Genomic DNA, 21689 nt, shown 5'->3' with positions numbered 1-21689 from the left:
ATGTACGATAATCACAAGCACTTTAGGAAACTACTCATCCGTGTAACAAAAAAAAAATCCTTTGGGACAAAAATTTCCAGTATTTTAATCAATTTTTTTGTTGTCTCCGTCGAGCTGAAAACCCTCATTTTTTTAATGCAATACCCTCTCTGCCACATGCGTTACAACTTTTCTGAGGTGGTGTTGCCCGTGTTCCATTATAAAACGTCGTGAAACCTTTGTGTGGCATGCCCGGAGATGCAGTCAGTACGGTAGAAAGCTTTCGTCTCACCTCCGGTGCGCTATCCGCATACAACCTATCGACCTCTCTTCTCCTCTATTTACTGATGGCCCTTCGAACCAGACAAGACCGTTCACATTACGAATTTTTTTTTTTTTTAATTGCAGGATCTCGGTTTGAACTTGAATAGGGTATTTTTATTTGTTCTTCTTTTTCGCTTTTATTTAGTGCTCCTTGCAAGTTTCTTTCAGATGTTTTCATTTAACAGCTATTCGAAGGGGTAGTCATTAAGACTGAAAGAAAGCCTGCGGTAAAATCCACTTGATGAATTTTTTAGAAGGTTGTGAGTGCCGGCGATCACTGAAAGTAATGAATTTTACGGTTGAATTCATTGGAACGAAGAGAATTTCTTCCAATTAAATAGCCAATGAATGTCTTGGAGACTCCGGTTGTATCGATTCACAGAAAATAGCTCACCCTTTGTTGATGTTTTCATGTTGTTTTTTTTTTCTCAATTTCAAAAGTGATGCTCTGATATTAAATGCCAGTTGAGGGCTTTGGTTTTAGAGGCTCCAGTTGGCTTTGTTCTTAGTGCATAGGAAATTAAAAGGTGAACTGAACCGCTAAATTCTTTCTCATATATGTATTTTTTTTTTTTTTTCATTTACGCTCACTTGGTCGTAAATTTTTCAGTCGAACCCACCCTACCTCCAATGGGTCTCACTAATCCACGTGTTTTCATTGATCCTTTTTTTGTTAGTCTCGCTGTGAAAAGGTTTACGTTGTATTACCCGTTGGGGGAAGATAAAAATTTATTATTCGGGAAGTTTTATTTTAAAGCTTAAATTGGTTTTTCAGTGCATTCGATCATTGGAAGAGAAAAAAATTGTTAATACTGTTTAGCAGTAAATATTAGTTATCCCTTTTAGAAATAAATTCGGAGTATTTTTTTTTTCTATATTTTTGTAAAATATGAATACAGTCAATTTTATCATTTCTAGAGAATTTCGATAAATTTTTCAATAGTCGTAATTATTGCAGAGTTTCACTCAAAGGGATAACTAATAAGATCATGTTCTAGAACACAATAATTAGCATAACTCAAACCAAATGAAAATTGTCTAGTAATGACACTTCCAACACTTGTCTGAAGTAGATGGATATTTGTCAAAAATGTATATTTCTTCAATGCACGTTTTGATACGTAATTTTTTATTTCTGGTACTTTTTATTGATTTATTCTCAACGTGTAAAGTATTTCAAACAAGCCTACTTGGTTGTCGCGGCAATTGGTGTATCTGATGCACTCGAACGAGCCGAACGCAATTGGAATCACATGCATTTCCTCGAATATACCCACTGGGACGAATAGGAAACAGCAAGTAGGGTGATAAAAGGGGGTAGGGGGAATGAGGATAGAGGATTGAGTGGAGTCAAAGCTGGAAAAGAGGACATGAACGGAGGGTTGAAATGAGATATACTGAGGTAAAACACGTGAGAATGATGTTATCAGAGTGATCGATTGTACAGTGATGGAAAATGGAATATTTCAAAAGGGGTAAAAACAAGTGGCTTGGAAATTTGCCAACTGTTTTAACAATTCACTGGTAAATTTGTTTTCGTCCAAAGTTTCTTGCATTTAGAATTTATCATGACGTATTGTGACATTTTCGTTGCTGAATTGTTTGGTGAATTTTCGAGGCTTTCGAAACTCGGTGTAAGGGCTACAGTTGTCGAAAATTATTTCGTAATTGTTGGACAGTTTGAATGTGTTAACTAATTAATTCTGAGAAAAATTCTGATTAGAGTTGTTTAAGTTTTGAGTTTGTGTTTCGGATGAGTTTCCAAGTGAATCGATGGCGTAAATGAGTTACTGATTAAAAAAGTTGAAAGAATCACAATCTTTATCTTTTATTTTGACATCCTGATGATTCTGATTTATTTAGATTCGTTGGGTGTAGATATTTTACATACTATACAAACTTTTGTCGCAATACATTCTGTTTATACGCTAGATTAAACCTCAATTCCCCACAGATTCAACCAGTTTATCACAGTCGACATGCTATGTTGATTCAAAGTCATTTGAATTCTCCGGGTATCAAAGAGCATAAACATGGAAAGTCCATTGGCGAATATAACTCATACACGTGGGTTGAAATCCAGTGTCTGTGCCAATTCAGATGTGCATTATCGATCGTTTATCTTCAAGTATTATAAAAATGATTTTTATCCGTGAATTGCCAGTAAAAATGCTTGAAATAGCGCGGTATTATCTCTCCACTGTAACTCAAATATTCTGGGGGAAAAAAAAAAATCTGAAATGACCCACTATTTGGCATTCACACTTGACCATGGCTAACGACCTATTGTTTCAAGCGCATGGAGCTAATCGATAAGCACTCAACTTAATTCACTGTACCAGAATAAAAGGTGAAAAGAGGAAAAATAATGGAATGGATAAAGGAAAAATCTATGGGAATTCATATAGAAGTTCATTGAAAATTCATTAGAGTATGTTGTCTTGAAAATATTCGTGAATACTGTTTTACATTTTAAAATAAAAAATGGGGCGAAGATTAAAGAGGAAATGGAAATTGATTTGGCCCCATATATTACACAAATTTATATTTCTCCACACGGAGAGAAAAATTCATTAAAAATTACATGCTTGTTTCGTAATTAGTTACTCAAAACAATATTCGGTAAAAATGACGGTACAGTTACATACTTTTTCACTGAATTTTCGAAAAAATCCATAACTCTTCCGTAATTTTTACTTAATATTGTTTCAACTTTCAGATCATGAAAGAGGGATGTAATTTCTACTGAATTTTTTTCTCCGTGCATGTCCTCCATTTTAATCTTCTTCACATTATACTGTTAAGTATCCATTTCAATTAGTTAAGGGTTATATTATTAAATAATTCACGTCAACGTAATGCAAAAGCATGGAAAACCTCTTTGTTAAGATTTAAGGGGTAAAATCGATTTAAGTCATCTTTTTCACGATAATATATATCATCGTACATTAAAAGTCACTCAAGGGGCTTACGCCCTACCGAGGACTCTCAAAAACTGTCTTGACTTAAGAGAAAATCAGTCAACTCAGCTGGAGAGATTTTTATTTTCAATTCTATATTCTCCCCCAAAAGACCCCGTGATTTATAAATTAGGATAATATATGTGAGTTGGACAAGATGCTTATCTTTTGATGGTAGGGGATTTTCCCATAAGCAGGTTAAATACTCTAGTTTTTACCATGTGCAGGATAGAATTTTCATCCCCCTTTTTTTTACGGCAACTGAGTATAACGGGGAGGAGGGTATAAACAGAATTTTTCAACAGATCGTGACGCGCTCGACACGAGTGAAATTTTAATCGTTAGGGTACTCCCACGAACAAGTTTTTATGCCAGCCCAACCCCCAGGGGAAATCTCAAGCATGGACAGCATCTTTTCTTCAGCTTTTTTTTCTTACTTCTCCCTTCTCTTTATATTTCCGTGCACACCGGACGCTGTCTCACGCTGGAAGAAAAAGGGTCTTCGAAGGTTTCACATACATAGAAGTAGAGATTCATGTTTGTACGTCTTTCAGACAGCTTTTTTTTTTCGTCCTTGGAGACAATTTTATTATTAATTTAATTCTACGGGGAAGGATTTGCCATCGCGTTTCTCTATGAATAACAAAAATCAATCAATCTGCGTTATGAGTGCTGGCATACGCTCGTCGCTCGAATTGGAATATTTTACGGCTGCACTGAAAATCAATTTGACAATTTTGCCTGGATATTTCCTATCTACAATTGCAAGTTATCAGTGGAAAATATGAAACACAGTGTAGATTTTTTGTTCACTATTTGATAGTGTCATTATTTGTACCGTGACTTGAATACCGGGATACACATTACGAGTTTACCGTGTTATCCGGGACAACAGTAAATTCCTCAACGATTCCTGCATTGCAGCGTTTTCCTGCTTGCTATTCACGAAAAAAAAAATGAGAGGGAAGGAAACATTGTGAAACGTAATCACATTATATCCCGAGTTTCATTGGAAGAGAAGTAGAAAACAGGATGAAGAACGGAAGAACCCGGAGAATGGAAATTGAAGGTGAATATGTTATTTATTTTTGTTGAAATGTCCCCCGGTTTCTTCAGTACCAGTATAGAAATTTCATCAACAAGTAAAATGAGAGGAGAGAGGCTGGCATAATGTTGGGAAACAAATAAAAAATTGAAATATTGGGGTTGTTCTTATGAGTACAATACAGTCATAAAGAGGAAGGAGCTTTCGTAAAATAAGTGTAATCTCTTCCACTCGGATTTTGTATAGGGAATGAAATTCAGGTTTAAAGAGCACTTGGATATTCTGGGAAATTTCGTAGCGGGTTAAATCCTCACTTGAAATTTCCGGGGTGTCCGCTAGCCACCGGGAGCTTTCCGTTGTGTGTTATCGCAAAGCTATGTGGTGTAGACACTGTCTCCCAACTCTTTCACCACGTTTCTTCATCCCTCGGTAGTGTCAAGAGAGTGCAAATTGTAATTAAATGCAGTGGAGAGATGTACAGTCAAGAAAAGCCCTGAATGTAACGCTTTTTTTTTAGTTTTTCATTTTAATTTAAGGGTGCCCACGAATCTCAAACGCGACTTCACTTTGGAGGGATCGTCTCGCTCTGAAACAACATGGAAATTTTCGGAGCTGTCACAATCTCGAGTTGAATAATATTCCAAAATCCTATATATTTTATTCTCCATTCTGGAGACATTTCCTGGTGACAGATTTTTTAGAGTGTGATGGGGGAGTCGGGGGAGAATTCTCGGTTGTAAACTCTTGATCGGAGTGCCGGGTGTGTGAATATCTATTTTTTTATTTAAAGATATTAAAAATTGAGTAGTTTTCCTCTCTGAAATCGCAGTTATCAACTAAACTGGAAATTACGGAGTTAAAATTCCACTCGCAAATATTTAAGAATCGAATATTCGAAATCTGAATAGAGAAGTTTAATAATCAGAAACATTTTTATACCATCGAAATTTTTTTAATGTCTGGAAAATGTTTAAAAACACTGTCTGAAACTCAGAAAATCGTTTTTGCCCCGCATCGCTTTTATTTTCCATTTATGTAGGAAATGTCTCAGGAATATATGAACAGACAGAGACTTTTTATTTCAAATTACCGTAACTAAAGGAAGTGGATTTTTTTTTTCAACTCATCGTCATCAAGCTCTATATCATGGGATTCATAAATAGGATCATTCGTGTTTCCAGAACTGACGGCACTCTGGCAGATGTCAGGGACTTGTGGGTTTCTACGGTCACGCATGCATACGTCATCAAGTGCACAGTGGCTTGAATGTTGTAGGAGTAATGAATGTTCTCTCTGTGTCGTTTATGGCTAGACATTGGATAACTTTATGTGATGCACACATAGGGGACGATTATTTTTTTTGTTCTCAGTGTGTTTGTGGTGTACTTTGATCAGATAGTGGGTTATTGTTGATCCCGGTTTTCCAGGTAGCGAGAGTTTTATGAGTTCCTGGGGAATTGTTGCAGAAATGTTGAGGGTGGGCAGTTAATTGTCGATTAGACCACAAATGTGATATTGCCATTGTTCTTGGGCGATTGATGGAGGTTGTTTTCCTCATCCTTTTCCTCAATCGTAGATTGGTCATCACATCAAGCAACCCCCGCTATCCATCCTCTTCTTTTCATTACAATTGACTGGTTGATGGGAAAAACAGTTACCAATTTAGTTGCCAGGATAAAATATTTGTTTATATTCCTCGAGAAAGCAAATAATTTCGTGAAATTTCAGTTACCAACATTAAATGATAAAGTTCCTGTTCTGTTAATTTCTGGTTAAATTCGCCTCCTTATTCCTGTAATTTGCCCCTTAGAGACGTTAAAATATTCCTCCATTTAATTAATTTTCACAATTCATCGTGATAATTTTTTACGCCGCATAATATCTGTTCAACACAATTCAAAGAATAGGGGTAGAAAAAGTTTACTCCGACAATTTCTCAGTAGAAAGCCTTCATTCATGCCATTCGAAACAAAGATCCATTTCACAAAAGTAGTGAATTCTCATAAATAACCCAAAAGAAGTTGGGGGAGGGAAAAAAAAAAGGGTCGTGATGAAAGTCCATAATGTTTGAAAAGCGTCTCACAAATTCAGGCGGCGTTCAAAAGAGGATAGAAATTTATTGTCAGACCATTACTCTTCGCGTGCCGAATCTAACCGATAATTACGCCACAAGGAGACTACAGAGTAGCCGGAAATTTGTGTCATATATTGGAATGATGGAGATGAAGTAGAAGAACAGGATGGGTTTGGTGGCATAAAGGGGTTGGTATAAGGGTAGGAGAATGGGGTGAATCACGGGAAAATGGTTGATGGTCTATAGGACAAAGTTGAGATCGATTTCACCAGAGACCAACTCGATTTAATTAAGCTCGAGCCTTCCATTCACTCCAAGGTTAATAGTGGAAGTCGAGGAGTCGAAGGGCTTTGGCTGGATTCAAGGGTGAACCACAGGAATGACTACAATACTGTTAATCAGTGGCCCCTCGTGCAATATGTAATGTTGATATTCAAGGTTTAAACCTACCTGTACACCACCAACACCAACTATGAACAGAAGTTGTACCATGAAGAGAGCTGCTAAAAGATTCATGAGGGTTGTACCGGCCAAACTCCGTAAATCCGAGAATAAACTGTAATTTTATGAAAAGAAATCATTGAATAGTCCAATGAAAAGCAAATAATTGTTTTTGCATAACATCTTTGGTGGTATCAGGTTAAAGGAGAATATAGTGTCTTAATGTTTCATGCTTCTTGGTGAAATTCATTGACCGCAAACTGATATGAATAATTCATTTGAAGATAAATTCAAACTGTTAAGGGCCTCTAAAAGCGACATTCAAATTTTATTTGTCAGCAAAACAAACTTTATCACATAATACAAGAGTACTTTCGTACTTGGTTTAATTGAGGAAAAGGATTAGAATATAAAGTCTCAGTGAGCATAAATTGACAGTAAAATAAATTTGCCACCTGGGGTAGAGTAAGGCAATCTTGCACCAGGTCGTTGCCAGTTCAATCCGATAAGCTCAATAGCCTCAGGATCGTACCAATTTATCAATCTCCCTTCTCAGCCCCCCCCCCCTCCCTCACTTAACCGGCAACTCTTGGGAAAAACCTCTTGTGCACATTCTCACATTTTTTTTTTACTTAAGAAAAAGAAGATGAAAAATAACTACGACAACGTATTTTAAACTTTTAACACGAGTGAGCCTTCACAACAGCTCAACAATTCTCCGATTCACTTGAGCGGAATTTTCGCCAGTGTAAACGGGATACCATTACACTCTATTTACTTAGTTTATTTTATTTTTCATTTTCTTTTATTTGTACGAGTGAGTTTGGAGTAAGCGAGGGTGGGGGGGGGCGGGCGCAGTGAGAAAACTTTCATTACTATTTCCTCACTTTGGGAAATGTGAATAGAACCTTTGCGGTGTAACTCGACTTTTGCTCTACTTATTGAGAGCGTTTGAGAGGCTGCTATCGATGGAAATAGGCTGATAGTAAATTTCAATGAAATATAACGTGAAAATGGGCTAATTTTATGCCTTGAAATGTATTTCATAGTTTTAATAACATAAATATCTATAAAATACAGTGAAAACAAATGAAACATAAATTATTCCTCTTTCCATTTACTCATGAAATCGTCAGGTTCAGATCAAGTCTTTACTTTCCCATCGACTATAGAATTGAAATCAAACAGACATCAATGAGAAAGAGGAAGACTCATCTGATAAATTTCATCGTTGGTACAGGAAAATTCTAATTGAAATTCTATTAATTTTCCTGTACCAACGATCTTTGCACATCGCATTCTATCTTTGTGTAACATTGCACCAACAATTGTATGTGCAATGAGAAATAGTATACCCTTCCATGTTTTATGGAGCGAAAAACTCGCTGGTGACTCCCAAGAGGGGTTTGATGCTTCAGGCGTGTATTCCGTTCTGCAACACTACAACGCCAATGATACAGTGAATTTTTCCCTTTGGAATTTTTTCAACGTGTTTTATTGAGTTTATTTCTTCACTTATCGTGTTGCAAGGTTCAGTGAATATTTTTTTTTTCCATAGAGAAGCGTATGGCTTGGTTACAGGGGATGCGTAAATATTGAGATACTTTCTACCACTCATTTGCCTATTTTTTTTTTTCATTCTGTTGTGAGGGAAGCGTATGAAATGATGAAATGGTAACTAGCATAAAGTTTGTCGTTTCGACTCGGTGACTTTTGGACTGTTGTTTTCAACGAGTTTTCCACTTCTTTCCACACCACTCTGCCCTTCATCTTTTTCACCCTTTTTCTGCTGTGTTTTTATGGTTTATTTTCTTTCCATTTTGTTGAAGAAATGAATTATTCAACAATTGAATGCGGTAAAAGGGATGAATTTTACGCCATCGTGGCGCTAAATTTATTCAGCTTAATCGGCTTTGTGACGTTCTAGGTAATGATCGATTTTCAAATGTTTTTGGATAAAATTGAAGTAACGGAAATTCAGAGAGAAGCCAACTAATTATTTCAAATACTATAGTTGTACCAAAAATTATTGAAAACCAATTCAGTGAAAAAAATGATATATGGAATGCACATTTGTATGTGATAGTCTTTTGTTTACCTTTAATTAATCATTATTCAATTGTAATCAATTGCATTTTAAATGATTCACTGCGTCCAATCACATTTAATCGAATCAAGCAATTTGCTTTGATGAATACACCAGAATCTGTGCATTCCGTTGTAATAATTTGAATTGTTCGTTGGTGCAATAATTTTTTTTTATTATCAACCATATCACTGTGAGGTGGGATGAATTTTCATAATTCACTTTTATTCAGTGAATAAGAAGCCATGAAAACCCTTGACGAGGGTAAAGGACGCGTGAGTGAGCTTCTAGTCCATAAAAGCTATAAAACGGCTAACAATGAACCCCAAAATTCCCCCTTTTTTTTTTCGAGATAAAAGAAACTTCGACACATAAAAGCGTAGGCAATGCGTATTGTTTCAGGCTTCATTGGATTCTTCCGTAATACACTTGACTCCTTTGTCCCTTTGAAATCACGGGAGTAGCGACGACATGTGGGAAAAAACGTTGAAAAAAAAAGGAAAGAATAAATTGTCTCGGGTGAATAAAAAAACTATCACTCTATAGTTGGTTTTCTAGGCAATTTACCTGTAAAATTGATTTGGCGCGTGTAATCATTTGACCTCTGATAACAATCAAAATGCGATGATGTAAAAAATTGTAGATGACATAGCGTTGAGAGAAAATGACTGTGAATTAATACTGGCTGTAAGCGGATGGTAAAATGAATAAACCTCGCTTCGTTTGAGTGAATCTGCAAAAAGTAAAATGCGTTCCACTACGCTTTTCGCGAAATGTAATTATATTATATCTCGGTTATACTGCCCAAGCTCCCGCAGATGACACAGGCATGCGCATCTAGTGGAGTACAATTTTTTTTTTTCCTATTCTTGTTGTTGGTTTACGGTTTATATTTATTTTAATTACTTAATGACATTCATGAGAGGTCAGATTAATTAATCACATTGTTTGTAGTTGCCGGGATGGTGATGCTTCCGGCGATTTATCCGATAGCGGTAATTGAAATTCCAAAAGGATTCCATCGTAAATTTTGGTTTGATGGCTCGACGATCTTGTGATCATTTAATTAATTTCTTTTCTTTGAAAACAAGAATGAATTCGAATGAGATCCAACTAATTTATTGCAATAATTGTCACATGACTTTTTGGACAGGAAATTAATCAAATAATTACAAATGCACAGTTTGCAAAATTCTGAGGCACACCAAATGGAACTTAAGGGCCCCTTTAAGATTTTCTCTATCGCGAAAACATGTTATCTATGTCATTTTTGGACTGATGTATTTAATCCTTTCATATTATGCGCTGGATCATTTCGGATAACGTAATCCATTAGAATTAACAACGTACGAATGCAAGCCCTTGCAATTATAGATAAAGCCAGCCCTTCGTCTCGGCCAAAATCGATACTCTCCAAGATTTCCTCCGTCTACGCGCATCATCTTCCAGCAAAGTGCTTTTTCATATACCTGAATCAAACAATCAACATTCTTTTTATCATTTTTTCTTGATTCCCTGGAGCTGTGAAAGCTCCAAGCAGTTGATAAATTGAAAATTCCCCTCGAACCAATTCACATTTACTGATAAGAAAAGAATGAAAATGAACAGGTTACTTGAAAGCTCTCTATTCCTCATCATGTAGATCAGTTAACTTTTCTAATCGAGATATCCTCATCACATTTTTTTTTGTATTTATTTTATCACATCTCTGGGGAATTAATGTTGTACTCAAAACCATGAAGATACTAATTCTTTATTGCAATGGTAGCAGTCAAAAAGTTAATTTTAGAAGTGGTTGTAGATAACGAAGCCATTACCAACGGTTGTTTAGATAATAGCAGACTTTTTGAGCTTTCTAGGGAGTCTTAAACTTTGTTTCAAACTCTTTCAAAGCTTTACGATAATTGTGGACGATTTCTGCACGAGAGTAAATTAGAAACCCAGATAATTCAAAATCCGACTATTCTTTAGTCGAGAACTTGTTTTTGACTTTCTCGTGTCCGAACCGTAGATCAAAATGAGATATGGGGCGAAATGAAACAGTCGAAAAACGAGTGTTTCACACAATTTACGCGAAATGTTTGTTTATTCACTTTTGTTTATCAAAGTAATTGGTCCCAAGCTCATCTAGCTATGTCGTGAGTATTTTATTTGGTGATAAAACAATGTTAAAAGATAACTGGAGGCGCAAACATATCTTGCAATTGGACAGTTCAATTTTCCAAATGATTTTATCCGTCTAGTCTGCTACCAGTTGACAATTGTTTGTAAAACGAGCAGAGGATAAATACCAATTTCGTTACACGATGAGAATTTTTTTTTTTTTAATTTACGTGACTGTTCGGCAATCGGCCAGTCAAGATAGTACTCAGTAAAAATGACACAATGTTTCATATTTTTCCTTTCGTATATATTTATTCTTCGTAAATGCGTAAAAGCATTGTGACGCAAAATATTCGTCTTCAGCTAAAGCTATAAATCCTCCTATAATCCAAAAAACTACTTTTCTGCACTTGTTATGACACATAGCACGACAATTATTCAAGTAGTTTTTCGACTGTTTCATTCTACCGCATTTTCCCTGAATTCTCCGTCAATTTGGTTCGACAGCGCCCATTAATTTCTAGTTTCATATAAATTCAAAGCACGTTCGACCATCTTCCCTAATATCTTTCATAACTCTCTCACCAAAATGTGCATCGTAACGATAGCTCTCACGAACCGCATAGAAAAAAAAAAGAGAAAAAGGTGGAATAATGCAAAAATGGATCACATCAAAAATAGCTTTTCTCTATAAATATGAATGTGTCGTATGCATACAGGACACATTTTTGGTGGAGATATCTATGAGCTATTCAGGTGCTGGTGCAATGTGTCAACGTGGGAAAAATTCCGAATCAGATCGATTCAGAGCAGGCACCTTTAGTCCACCGGGAAATTGGCGAAAAAGAGAATAAAATATGGCGCGGGAGGGAGTGCATCTTATATCGAATGTCACAGGAATTCATCTGTCATTTACATTCGCTGAGAATCTATGGATGGAATACGAATATACTATTTGAGTTTTTCATTGAAAAGTCGGTCTATAATTCATATCGAATTTTTTTTTTTTCATCTCATCAATATGTTTGCAATTATCATTACTTCATAATTAAAATACGTCGAGATAATTCATCCACAATGACAGGTCTTGAATCCAATGAATACCAAGGAAGAACAATTTATTTACCCCCCCAAAAAAGGGCGATAAACGAAAAATCATGCCATCACTCCATCAATTCTATGGGATCAAAGTCAGATGAATCAAAATCGTTGGAACATTCATAGCTCGTGATATTTTTCATTATTCAAAAACTATAGGTCAGTATATAACTATGTTTTGCATCGAAACGTGATGCACGGGGATATATCCCTGAAGCTGATGATGATCAAGGTAGTGGGTCTGTAGTGTGCACTAGAAGTCTCCCATTAAAATTACATTAACTCGTGAGTAACACGCGAACGAAGTTAAAGCACGACCATTTACTCAACGAGACGTAGTAGTGTACTGTAGCTCGAGTAGTTGGAGTTGAGTTAAAATCCAGCTACAATATATAGGCGTATACGTATGCGATATCGTTTGATTCGATAACGCATAAGTGATAGCTATTATGGAATTTTTATTATTCACACGGCAGCTGAAGGCTATCGCTATGAAAGGGAATAGGGGCATTCACAAAAAAAAAAATTGTTCACGTAGAACGGCAATTACTATTGATAGGCCGATTGCAAAGTCGGGCTACCAGTGGTATTGGCAAATAGCTGTAGTTGATAGAGTTGGTTAATTATGGGTAGAACGCAAGTGATAGGGGATATTAATTAATCCCTTTTTTTCTTTCCCTCTTTTTTTTCGTGATATGTGGGGAAAGTGCGGTAACGAGATTATGGGATAAATGTAAGTGATAGGTTTAATGTGATTATTAGTTAAATTGGCCTATATTGGGAAAATATGCGATTGGCTGCAGGGTGGAATGAGAATATATTGAGTGGGATAATTTCACGATTACTTGCAAAAAGATAACATGAAAAATATTTCAATCGAGAATATTGTTTTTATATGGGATAAGTATATCACCCTTTTCTTCTATATTATTAAAATTTTGTGATCCATGACGACCTCGTTGCACAAACGTCGGCGAAAAAATATCCTCTCTCTCGAGTGTGCAAGCCAGCATTTTTCGTAGCTTGTGGAAGACATCTGCATGTTCTTCATTTAATTTCAGTTCCATTTAATACCATCATCAACCTCTTTACGAAACGTGAAAAGTATTTTAAAAAATACAACTGAGTTGTTCACGAGCAATTTATCTTTTTATTACGGAAAATAATTTGGAACGTCCTGCTGACTCGACTCGGTATTTAGCAAGTGGAAGTGTAGCAGAAGAAAATACGTAAAAAATACATTTCCCGGATTCATGCCCGGGGAATGCATATTTACCGGGTATTTCACCAACTACTCTCTGAATACCAAATCTTCACATATGTATTAGGCTATATGCTTCTGTTTTTTTTTTCTTCTCATATACCGGTGACTTCACATTATGTTATTATAATTTTTTCAACTATTCTTACTCTTTCTCCGTTTACTTTTTGCCTTTTCAATTCGCTTGTGGATCACCGCGGGCTCCTCTCAAATGGTCGAGTATTATTCGATCGATCCCCGGGGCTTTTTCATGTTCTCTTACGTTTTATATCTAGACGGTATATAGAAAGAACCATTTCAAATGTCAGCAGAAGATAGAGGGTGGAAGACCGATAGTTCGGGGGGGGGGGGGAAACCGCTTGGTCTAGGGTAGGGGGTAAAATGGTAAGTTGAGCAAGAGTGGTACATACCTCAAGTTGATGGGCGAACCATTGAAATGATAGTAATAAATAAAAAAAGAGGAAAAATAAATTGAGGTGTGGATAAGTTGGGGGAGCATTAATCTAGATTTTAGGAGAGAATAGAAGAATTTTCCCGATAAAGGGACAGAATCATTTGAGTCTTATCAGACTGAATATCATATATACCCTTAAAAAATTAAATCTGAAATTTCAAGTAAAAAGCTTCACATTTTTTATAATCCATCAAATGATGTGAACTTGGAAAGTCTAGAGGTCATTCAAATATCAATAATAATGTCATTTGAAAAATTCAATTATCCTGATTTTCCAACGTTAATGAGAGACTCTATAAATGATTTCGATCTTCAACTGAATTTAAATTGACATTATAGAAAATTCAAGTGCAACTGTCACTTAATTTTCCTAAAATTTCAAATAGGAAAAATATAAATTCTTTGACTGTTACAATAAATGACGTTCTGATATTTAATTTCCACTCATATCGACTGAAATCTTTCTCCCCCGCTCACTTCCTATGTTATACCACAACAATCTTTCATTATTTCACATTTATTTTCCACCTCTACAGTGGAAAGTAGAATAAATGTTGAATGAAGGATTTTTTTTTCCGCACGTCAGAGGTGTCAACGAGCCAGTTGGAGCTCACGGGCTTCATGGAAACTGATCGCGTGACGGGATTTTCGATAGAAGTGGAAGCAACCAGTTGACCCGGGGATATATTTTCAACCGCGGAATTATTAAACGTGACGTTGAATTGTCGAAGGCTCCTGTAACTGGGGATAATGGGACGAATAGTGACACTGGGGAAAGCCGCATAGCATGCAAAGAGAGAGAGAGAGAGGGAGAGGATGAGGTGGTGGGGTATTATCTACAATGGAATGATAGCAAGTACAGAATTATAGTCGATTGATTCCCTATTGGCTGGAGGCCTCAGACGTCATTTGTAATTGACATACGACACTGGAACCACACCCGTTGTACTCCGGTAATGGTTTTTTGCTTGGATAAATAGCAGGACAATATTGATGACATGATATTGAACGTTTTGCCGATGGAATTGAAATGAAAAATTCTGAATAAAGGGTGAAAGGGGGGGGGGAGGGAATTCAAACAGTGGAGATGATGGGACGGCAATCGAGAATTTCAATTGAAATTTTTTCATTCATTTTTCTTTCTCCATCTGTGGAATAAGAGTAGAATGATTGATTGAGATTTGAATGTGTAGTCGGTTAATTTATCCGGGTATGTCTTTATCAAAGAAATGCATTACTAAATTTTTAGTCAACTCAACTCTCAATTACACTAATAGATTTATTCCAGTGAAACTACTGACCCCTTTGTTAAAAGTCTCCAACTCAGCAAAAAGAAATTTTTCCCGACTCCAACAGGTTTTACATTTATAAATGAAAACTTCGTGAAAGGGAGAATTTTACTTTTGAAACAACGGGAACAGTAAAATTCTTATGCAGTTGCCAACTAAGAATTTTACCAGATTCTCCAGGAAAGTTGAGACTGAATAATACAAAAGACCGCAGAAATATTTCTAGAGTTGAAAGAAGGAGAAAAAAAAATTGACGGTTTCTCTCCATTTCCGAACAATTTCCGGGTGATCTCGATCGTTGCTGAGAATTTTTTATTTCCGAGCCAACTTCTTGACTGCTACGTGGATAAGATTCTTCCCCTCAAGTATTCCATTCCATGTCAATGAAAGAAAGAAAAACATGAACAAGTAAAAACCGAAAGTTCAGGAAATGATTGCACAATATCAGAGAGAAAGAGAGAGAGTAATTCAGCGTGAAATCAAATTTAAAACAATGAAGAATTTATTTTTCCCAGAGTTCAGGCAAATAATAAATGACATGTCGAAGGAAAGCTAACGAATACAGAATTTAATTTCAATGTCTGGCCATATTTTTCATTTGCACTCGTATGAATTGTGTTCACGGATTATTCATTAATAATTCTTAATCTCAATTGATGGTCATGTATTAGATAAACAGCCATGAAAAATAAATTTTCAAATACATAAATTTATGAGGAATACGAAATATATGTGGGCGGTTGGTTTTATCACACGAAACGATCTGTCCATTTGACGGAATGAAATCCACTTTTCAGAGAGCACGAAATATCATATCAAGTGGCTCAACTGGTGAATATTTTTGGAAATAGGATATTCTGAGTAAGGTTTCCAGTTTGTCCTCTATAAAAGCAACTTTTCCATGTATTGGAATTGCTGTTTAGAATATGAATCGGAAAACTTCTAGCATTGAAATGAGGGCCTTTGATCAGAGGATTACTTCGAAATTGAGATTTTGTTACGATATAACAATATTCATAAGAATTGCACTACAGACGATTCGTTGCTTTGTAATGTTATTTTACTTTTCATCGAAGATTCGAGTATTTCCAGAGGGAAAACTACCCTATCGTGGAACATGTAGCAGCGAAGAAAAGAATAATTGTTTATTGAGAAATGCATAAATGAAACTCGATTTTATTTTTGGCTATAAATAGTCTGAATTGAACTCTTCTAATTTTATAACTTTGCAATTAGTTCAGGCTACAAATTAGTTCATCGAATGCTCCAAATCATCTCGACGCTTATCAATAAAACAAGGGTATTTTATTTTTATTTAAAAAAAGGGTATTTCAGAATTTCTGAAGAAACACTGGGAATTATTGCTAGATTTCGAAGGAAAAAGCCTTGCAATTTGTAACAGTCGTTCATTCTCACAAAATTCGTGTGCATTCTGTTACTTTCTTTTGGAACAGATATACGTGGAATTCTATGGCTCGGAATAAGAGTGCGGATACGGTGAAAATAAATTGAGAGAGAGAGAGAACGTATCCAGGGTTTACGTGCATAACTACGTCTCGTAGGATCAGAACAATTCGAAAGTATCGAAGGCATCTTCGTCGGCATTTTGGTATCTTAATCTGCGCGTGCCGCACAAAATTAATTCTCAAGTCTTTGGGGGTTCACCATTTGACAGTTTAATCGATTTTATTTGAGTGGAGGTATCGTATAATTTGATGAATGACAATGAAATAAAATAACTGTTGAAATATCCGAGAGCAATACATCCCAAAACGAGTAATACTTGCAGCAATTAGACTTATTGATATAAATATTTTCTTTCGCCCGAGTAATATGAATTTTCCTCGGAAAATTCAGATAGATGAGTTTCATAGAGAATTCTGAGATGCTCATGCTTCTCAGAATGAAAATAAAATGCCGTTATTTCATTAAAACATAACGATATTAAAATTCATGACTTGGCCATTTGGAAATTATGAAATTGCACAATAATATTAAACATGTTGTATTCCACTTCATGATGACGAATATTTCATCGAGATTTTCTATTCCTGTCTGTCTACATTTGCCATCTTTTATCTCTCCTTATAATCCCATTAAACTTTGAACCGAGAAATACGAGAGAGAGAGAGAGAGAGAGAGAGAGAGAGAGAGAGAGAGAGAGAGAGAGAGAGAAGGAGAAACGAGTGAAAAATTACGAGCAAACCAAGTTGAAAGTTTGGTAGGTATATTGGAGCTCTACAACAAATGCTTTCACATTGGAAATATCCCCCGGGGCCTTTCTGGATACTATCGTAGATAATTAACACGATTCGAAAGAGGTCTTGAGCGGTGAAAACTCATTTCTTCCCACCATAGTTTCTCACAATTCAACGATTTCGTTTCTGTCTGACTATACGTACTGTTATACTCCTTGTATGCTACCCAGAAACTTCTCAAGTACACGCCTTAGTATGCTATGCCGCGTGGAACCGTCGTTAAACCCTTCAACGTGCAGACAATGAATGGTTCAAGGTAATGGGAAGCCATAATCCGTAGACACATTGCACTTGATCGCTAAACATTCAAAATCTTTACTCTCAGATAGGTTCTACGGTTTAAATTATTTTTTATTTTGTTCGACGTATTGCGTATCAATTGAGTCAACGATTGATTCTCATTCGCTTGGAAATAGTGGTCGATTGTTCTACGATTGGAGAATCAGAAAATGTGTCTCAATTTCGTACCCGTTTTTCTGCTTTTTGTTGCAATAACTATTCGACCAATTTCCATTTATATTTACGAATATTTTCAATTTTTTTTTTTCTAGAAATTCCCTGATATTAATTAAAAACATTAGATCGTGTTTAACCATATATCGATTACATGTGGCACATAATCATTTCTTTTAATCACTTCGTCAAGTCCAACTTAATTTACAAATCGAACCAATATAATTTGGAGTTGTAGAAAAAATAGGGAAGTTTTCTCCAAAAATTATTCAGATTGAATTTTCCACTTGTAGTTTTCACTCTCAATTCTCGTATTTCTGACTTTATTTACTCGTCTTCACCGCAACTTCTCAAATCCAATTATCCTAGACAGTCAAGTATTTCCTTAATGATTTGCTTAATTACGACGGAAACCCTTGACCTGGACTGTCTATCGTACCTCCCCTCCGTAACCCTCTCACGTCCCGAATCCCCAAACCATACACAGAAACTATCATCGCTGCATTCACGGCAATAATTCATTTTATCACCAAGTAGTAATCGATAGTCCAAAACTCGAAGTGCAAAGATATACCGCAAACCTATCTATGTCTATATCTACACACTATCCAACATCCGAAAACCACTGATACAATTCAACCAACAAATATGACTTGACCCCCTTGTATCTCTATATCGTACTAAAAAATAACCAGTAAAATCATGTGCTTAAACGTAGAAGTATAAATTGTCTCCAAATGTTATTGTTGTAGTGTTGCTAATTGTTCCATATTTCGCATGAGTTGACTTGATATATTCATTCATTAATTATCTCCTTTTATCTCCGTTTTATTGTGATTGTTCTCGTGGTGTAATGGCACACCACTGATTAAACTGGAATCGTTAATAATATTGTTGGGCCAATGTTTACAGATTAAACGAGACAATATTTGTTGCATACCCATACGCTATATTGAATTTCATATTAAATTAATCCCTGCGTTATTAACACGTCGGTTATTCTTCCGAGATTAAATGGAATAATAATGAAGGGACAGTGGGGGAATTTATACTTCACAAAATGAGAAGAGAGGATTAATTTTTTTAATGAAAAAAAAATATACCATTTCTTAATTGATTGGGGATAATTGTGGATTATAAAGTTGAAAGGAAACTGGTTTTCAGTGTTGGTTGTAGCTTTTTATTTCATGGAGTATGTAATTATTTTAAGTTTCTGTTACGTCATGGAAGAAGTATACTTCTCACTGGCCTGACGCAATAATAATTAACAAATGTTAGTCATAATGAAGCAATTAGTTCAACTTACCTGTACGTAATGAATGCAAATACCAGGGCAACTAACGATAGGCTACCACCGAGAACAACAATGAGACTGAGGACACCGTCTTGATCAAGTGCACCAGCGATACCCGATGAAATGCCATTTGTCCCAACGGCATGCCTGTTAAAACCATGAATTGCACCGGTGTATAGGGTATCCATAGTGTTGTCTCAGTGTTGGCAGGCTTCTCTTGTTGCTCGAGGGTTTATTTCTCAGGCATTACTGCATCTGAAAGACAATGAAAGGGGTCTTTCAATTTCGTACCACTCACTATCATAGCTCGCTTCTTTCACTCAGATGTACTCACAGAAACTAACCATTTTTCTGATTCCATTCGTAATTAGTACATCCAGAAAAAAAAAATAATATTGAACGAACAATTTATGGATTCTCACTCACAGTTTTATTTAATTGAGAAAATAACTTTATTTGCGTTTATTTGAGTGAAATGAATTTTTTTTCTGGATGTAGAGAACGTTTTTCATGATTTTTCTACTCTGGAGAGGCATCGAGATGATATTCACTGCATTTTTTCGTATTCAACTTTCTCAACTTGTTCAATGAAATGAGAAAATGCCTGGAATTTATACTCGAGCGCATATATGGAAATAGATCTCCAAGTGTTGCTAGGAATTCTCTTGGGTCGGATGCATAATTAATAAGCGACATGGAAAAATATATAGAATTTTCATTTTCATTCTTATTTCGAGAGAAATTTTCATGTCCATGTGTATCATTTTCACCGAGTGAACACCAAAAAACTCGTCCTTGACATCGATCCATACGAGTTGGAATTCTATTGAGATTTATGCGTTGTAAACAGGTCATTTCGGAGAAAAGTAAGTTTCACCAATTATGGTAACTGAATTAATGGGTTTTTCAACAATTAAGAGTTTCTGGGGGGGACAACATATTTTTCGTAAATTATTTATCGTGGTTTGGTATGTGAAGGGGTTTGGAGGAAATATATTGGCTATATTAAACGTGGTCCTCATGAAAATGAAGTTGAGAAAATTGAATTTTCCTCGATAGTGCATATTATTTATTCCGCAGTCTCTGCTTCGGTCTCTGGTGTATGCCGAGAGATTCTTTGTCATTTTTCCTTTAAACCAATGAATGATATGAGCGCCAATATTTCTTTCATTAAATCTCATTCAAAAATATTCCAGGGGGTATTCAATGATGGAGTAGTAACCACTCAAATTTAACATTAAATTGTTAATCAAGTTGGAATCATCAGTGAAACTACATTCACTTCTCTCGTATGACAGCATTTCATCCTTCGTATACAAATTAGTGAGTGAGAATATGTCAAGATACATATTTATTCAAGTTCTCCTATTTACTTCCAACTGCTGAAGGGCAATTTCATGAAAGAAAAAAAAAGTGAGGTAATGCCAGATGCACTTGCACTTGCATTCAGAAATACTATTCTTACTCCGTTAAATTTATTCCTCCCTCACTTTTTTATTGATTTATTCTTCGAAACATTGAACTGGAGTACAGTGAATACCCCCTCAGTCATCCTCTGACGTACATGGATATATACTATTTCACGAATTCGGATCTTTAGTGAAATATATAGACTATTTTGTAGGAGAATCATTTGTAAAACGAGTGAATCCTGAACAGGGAATATTTGTGTCAGTGTTTCATGTTCTTGGTACCGATCCAAACAAGAATATTTACCATTGGTTGACTCGGTATTGATGGCCTTTCGGCTTTGTGAATATTTCCTAGAACTGTTGCAATCCCACATCGAAGGTAGTGCAGTGGTAAAAGTTGAAGGGGAAATTGGTAAATATATTGGCTATATCTGAACATCGCTTTTGGAGTCTTAAAAAGTTTACTTTAAGTATGATTTTTCCTTGAGAGCTTGTAGGCACTGCACATTAACGAGTGTTTGGTAATAGGTTATTTTACGAGACCCACTTTAGGATTTTAAGGTTTTCCAAGTATCTTTTACAGTTTGGTGTAGACTAGGCCATCGAAGAATTGTAAAAAAAATCGTTTAATACGTATTGGATAATTTTTTTAACCTATTCTTAGTTTTTACTGTTTATTGGGGTAACGTTTTTTTAATTTTTTATCAAATTTACAGAATATACTAACGATTAGCTAATTGACAAATCGAGGATCAAAGTTAGGGTACACAAGTAGAAAGATCTTTGAAATGAAATGAAATCAGTTAAGCACTTGGATATCCTTAATAACAAAAATCATAAATGCGTATCTAGTAGTTAACATAATTGAAAATCTCATCATTGTGCGCTGCTCATACAGAGTGACATTTATACCCCAGGGCTGTTTGTTAATTAACGGAAATTTGTGTACCGATTAAGTTCTGAATTTGTTGAAAGACCTAGAAAGTTTCATCGGGGTATGGTAGTGACATTTTATTGATAGATAATCTCAGCTTAGTCTTGATCGAGTCAATCATATTTTACGTTAACACTGAGAGGATCAAACTTTCGTGAAAAATACATCCGTTCTGGTACCACAAAATTCAAGTCTTGAAAACTACCAAGTCCACAATAGCTCTC

General features: G+C 35.7%; 1 protein-coding gene across 1 annotated transcript in view; it reads right to left on the bottom strand.

The window, feature by feature from the left end:
• LOC135169517 (latrophilin-like protein LAT-2) overlaps positions 1-21689 on the bottom strand; it is a 28396-nt gene that overhangs the window by 4682 nt on the left and 2025 nt on the right. Inside the window, exons 2-3 of the mRNA XM_064134586.1 lie at positions 19132-19374; positions 6833-6938 (exon numbers count right to left, since the gene is read on the bottom strand). Coding sequence (XP_063990656.1) covers positions 6833-6938; positions 19132-19307 — 282 coding nt within the window. The 5' untranslated portion in view covers positions 19308-19374. The remainder of the gene's footprint in view (positions 1-6832; positions 6939-19131; positions 19375-21689) is intronic.

Source organism: Diachasmimorpha longicaudata, chromosome 1, assembly GCF_034640455.1.
Source record: "Diachasmimorpha longicaudata isolate KC_UGA_2023 chromosome 1, iyDiaLong2, whole genome shotgun sequence".
Lineage (NCBI taxonomy): Eukaryota > Metazoa > Arthropoda > Insecta > Hymenoptera > Braconidae > Diachasmimorpha > Diachasmimorpha longicaudata.
This window is presented reverse-complemented; position numbering and strand designations above follow the sequence as displayed.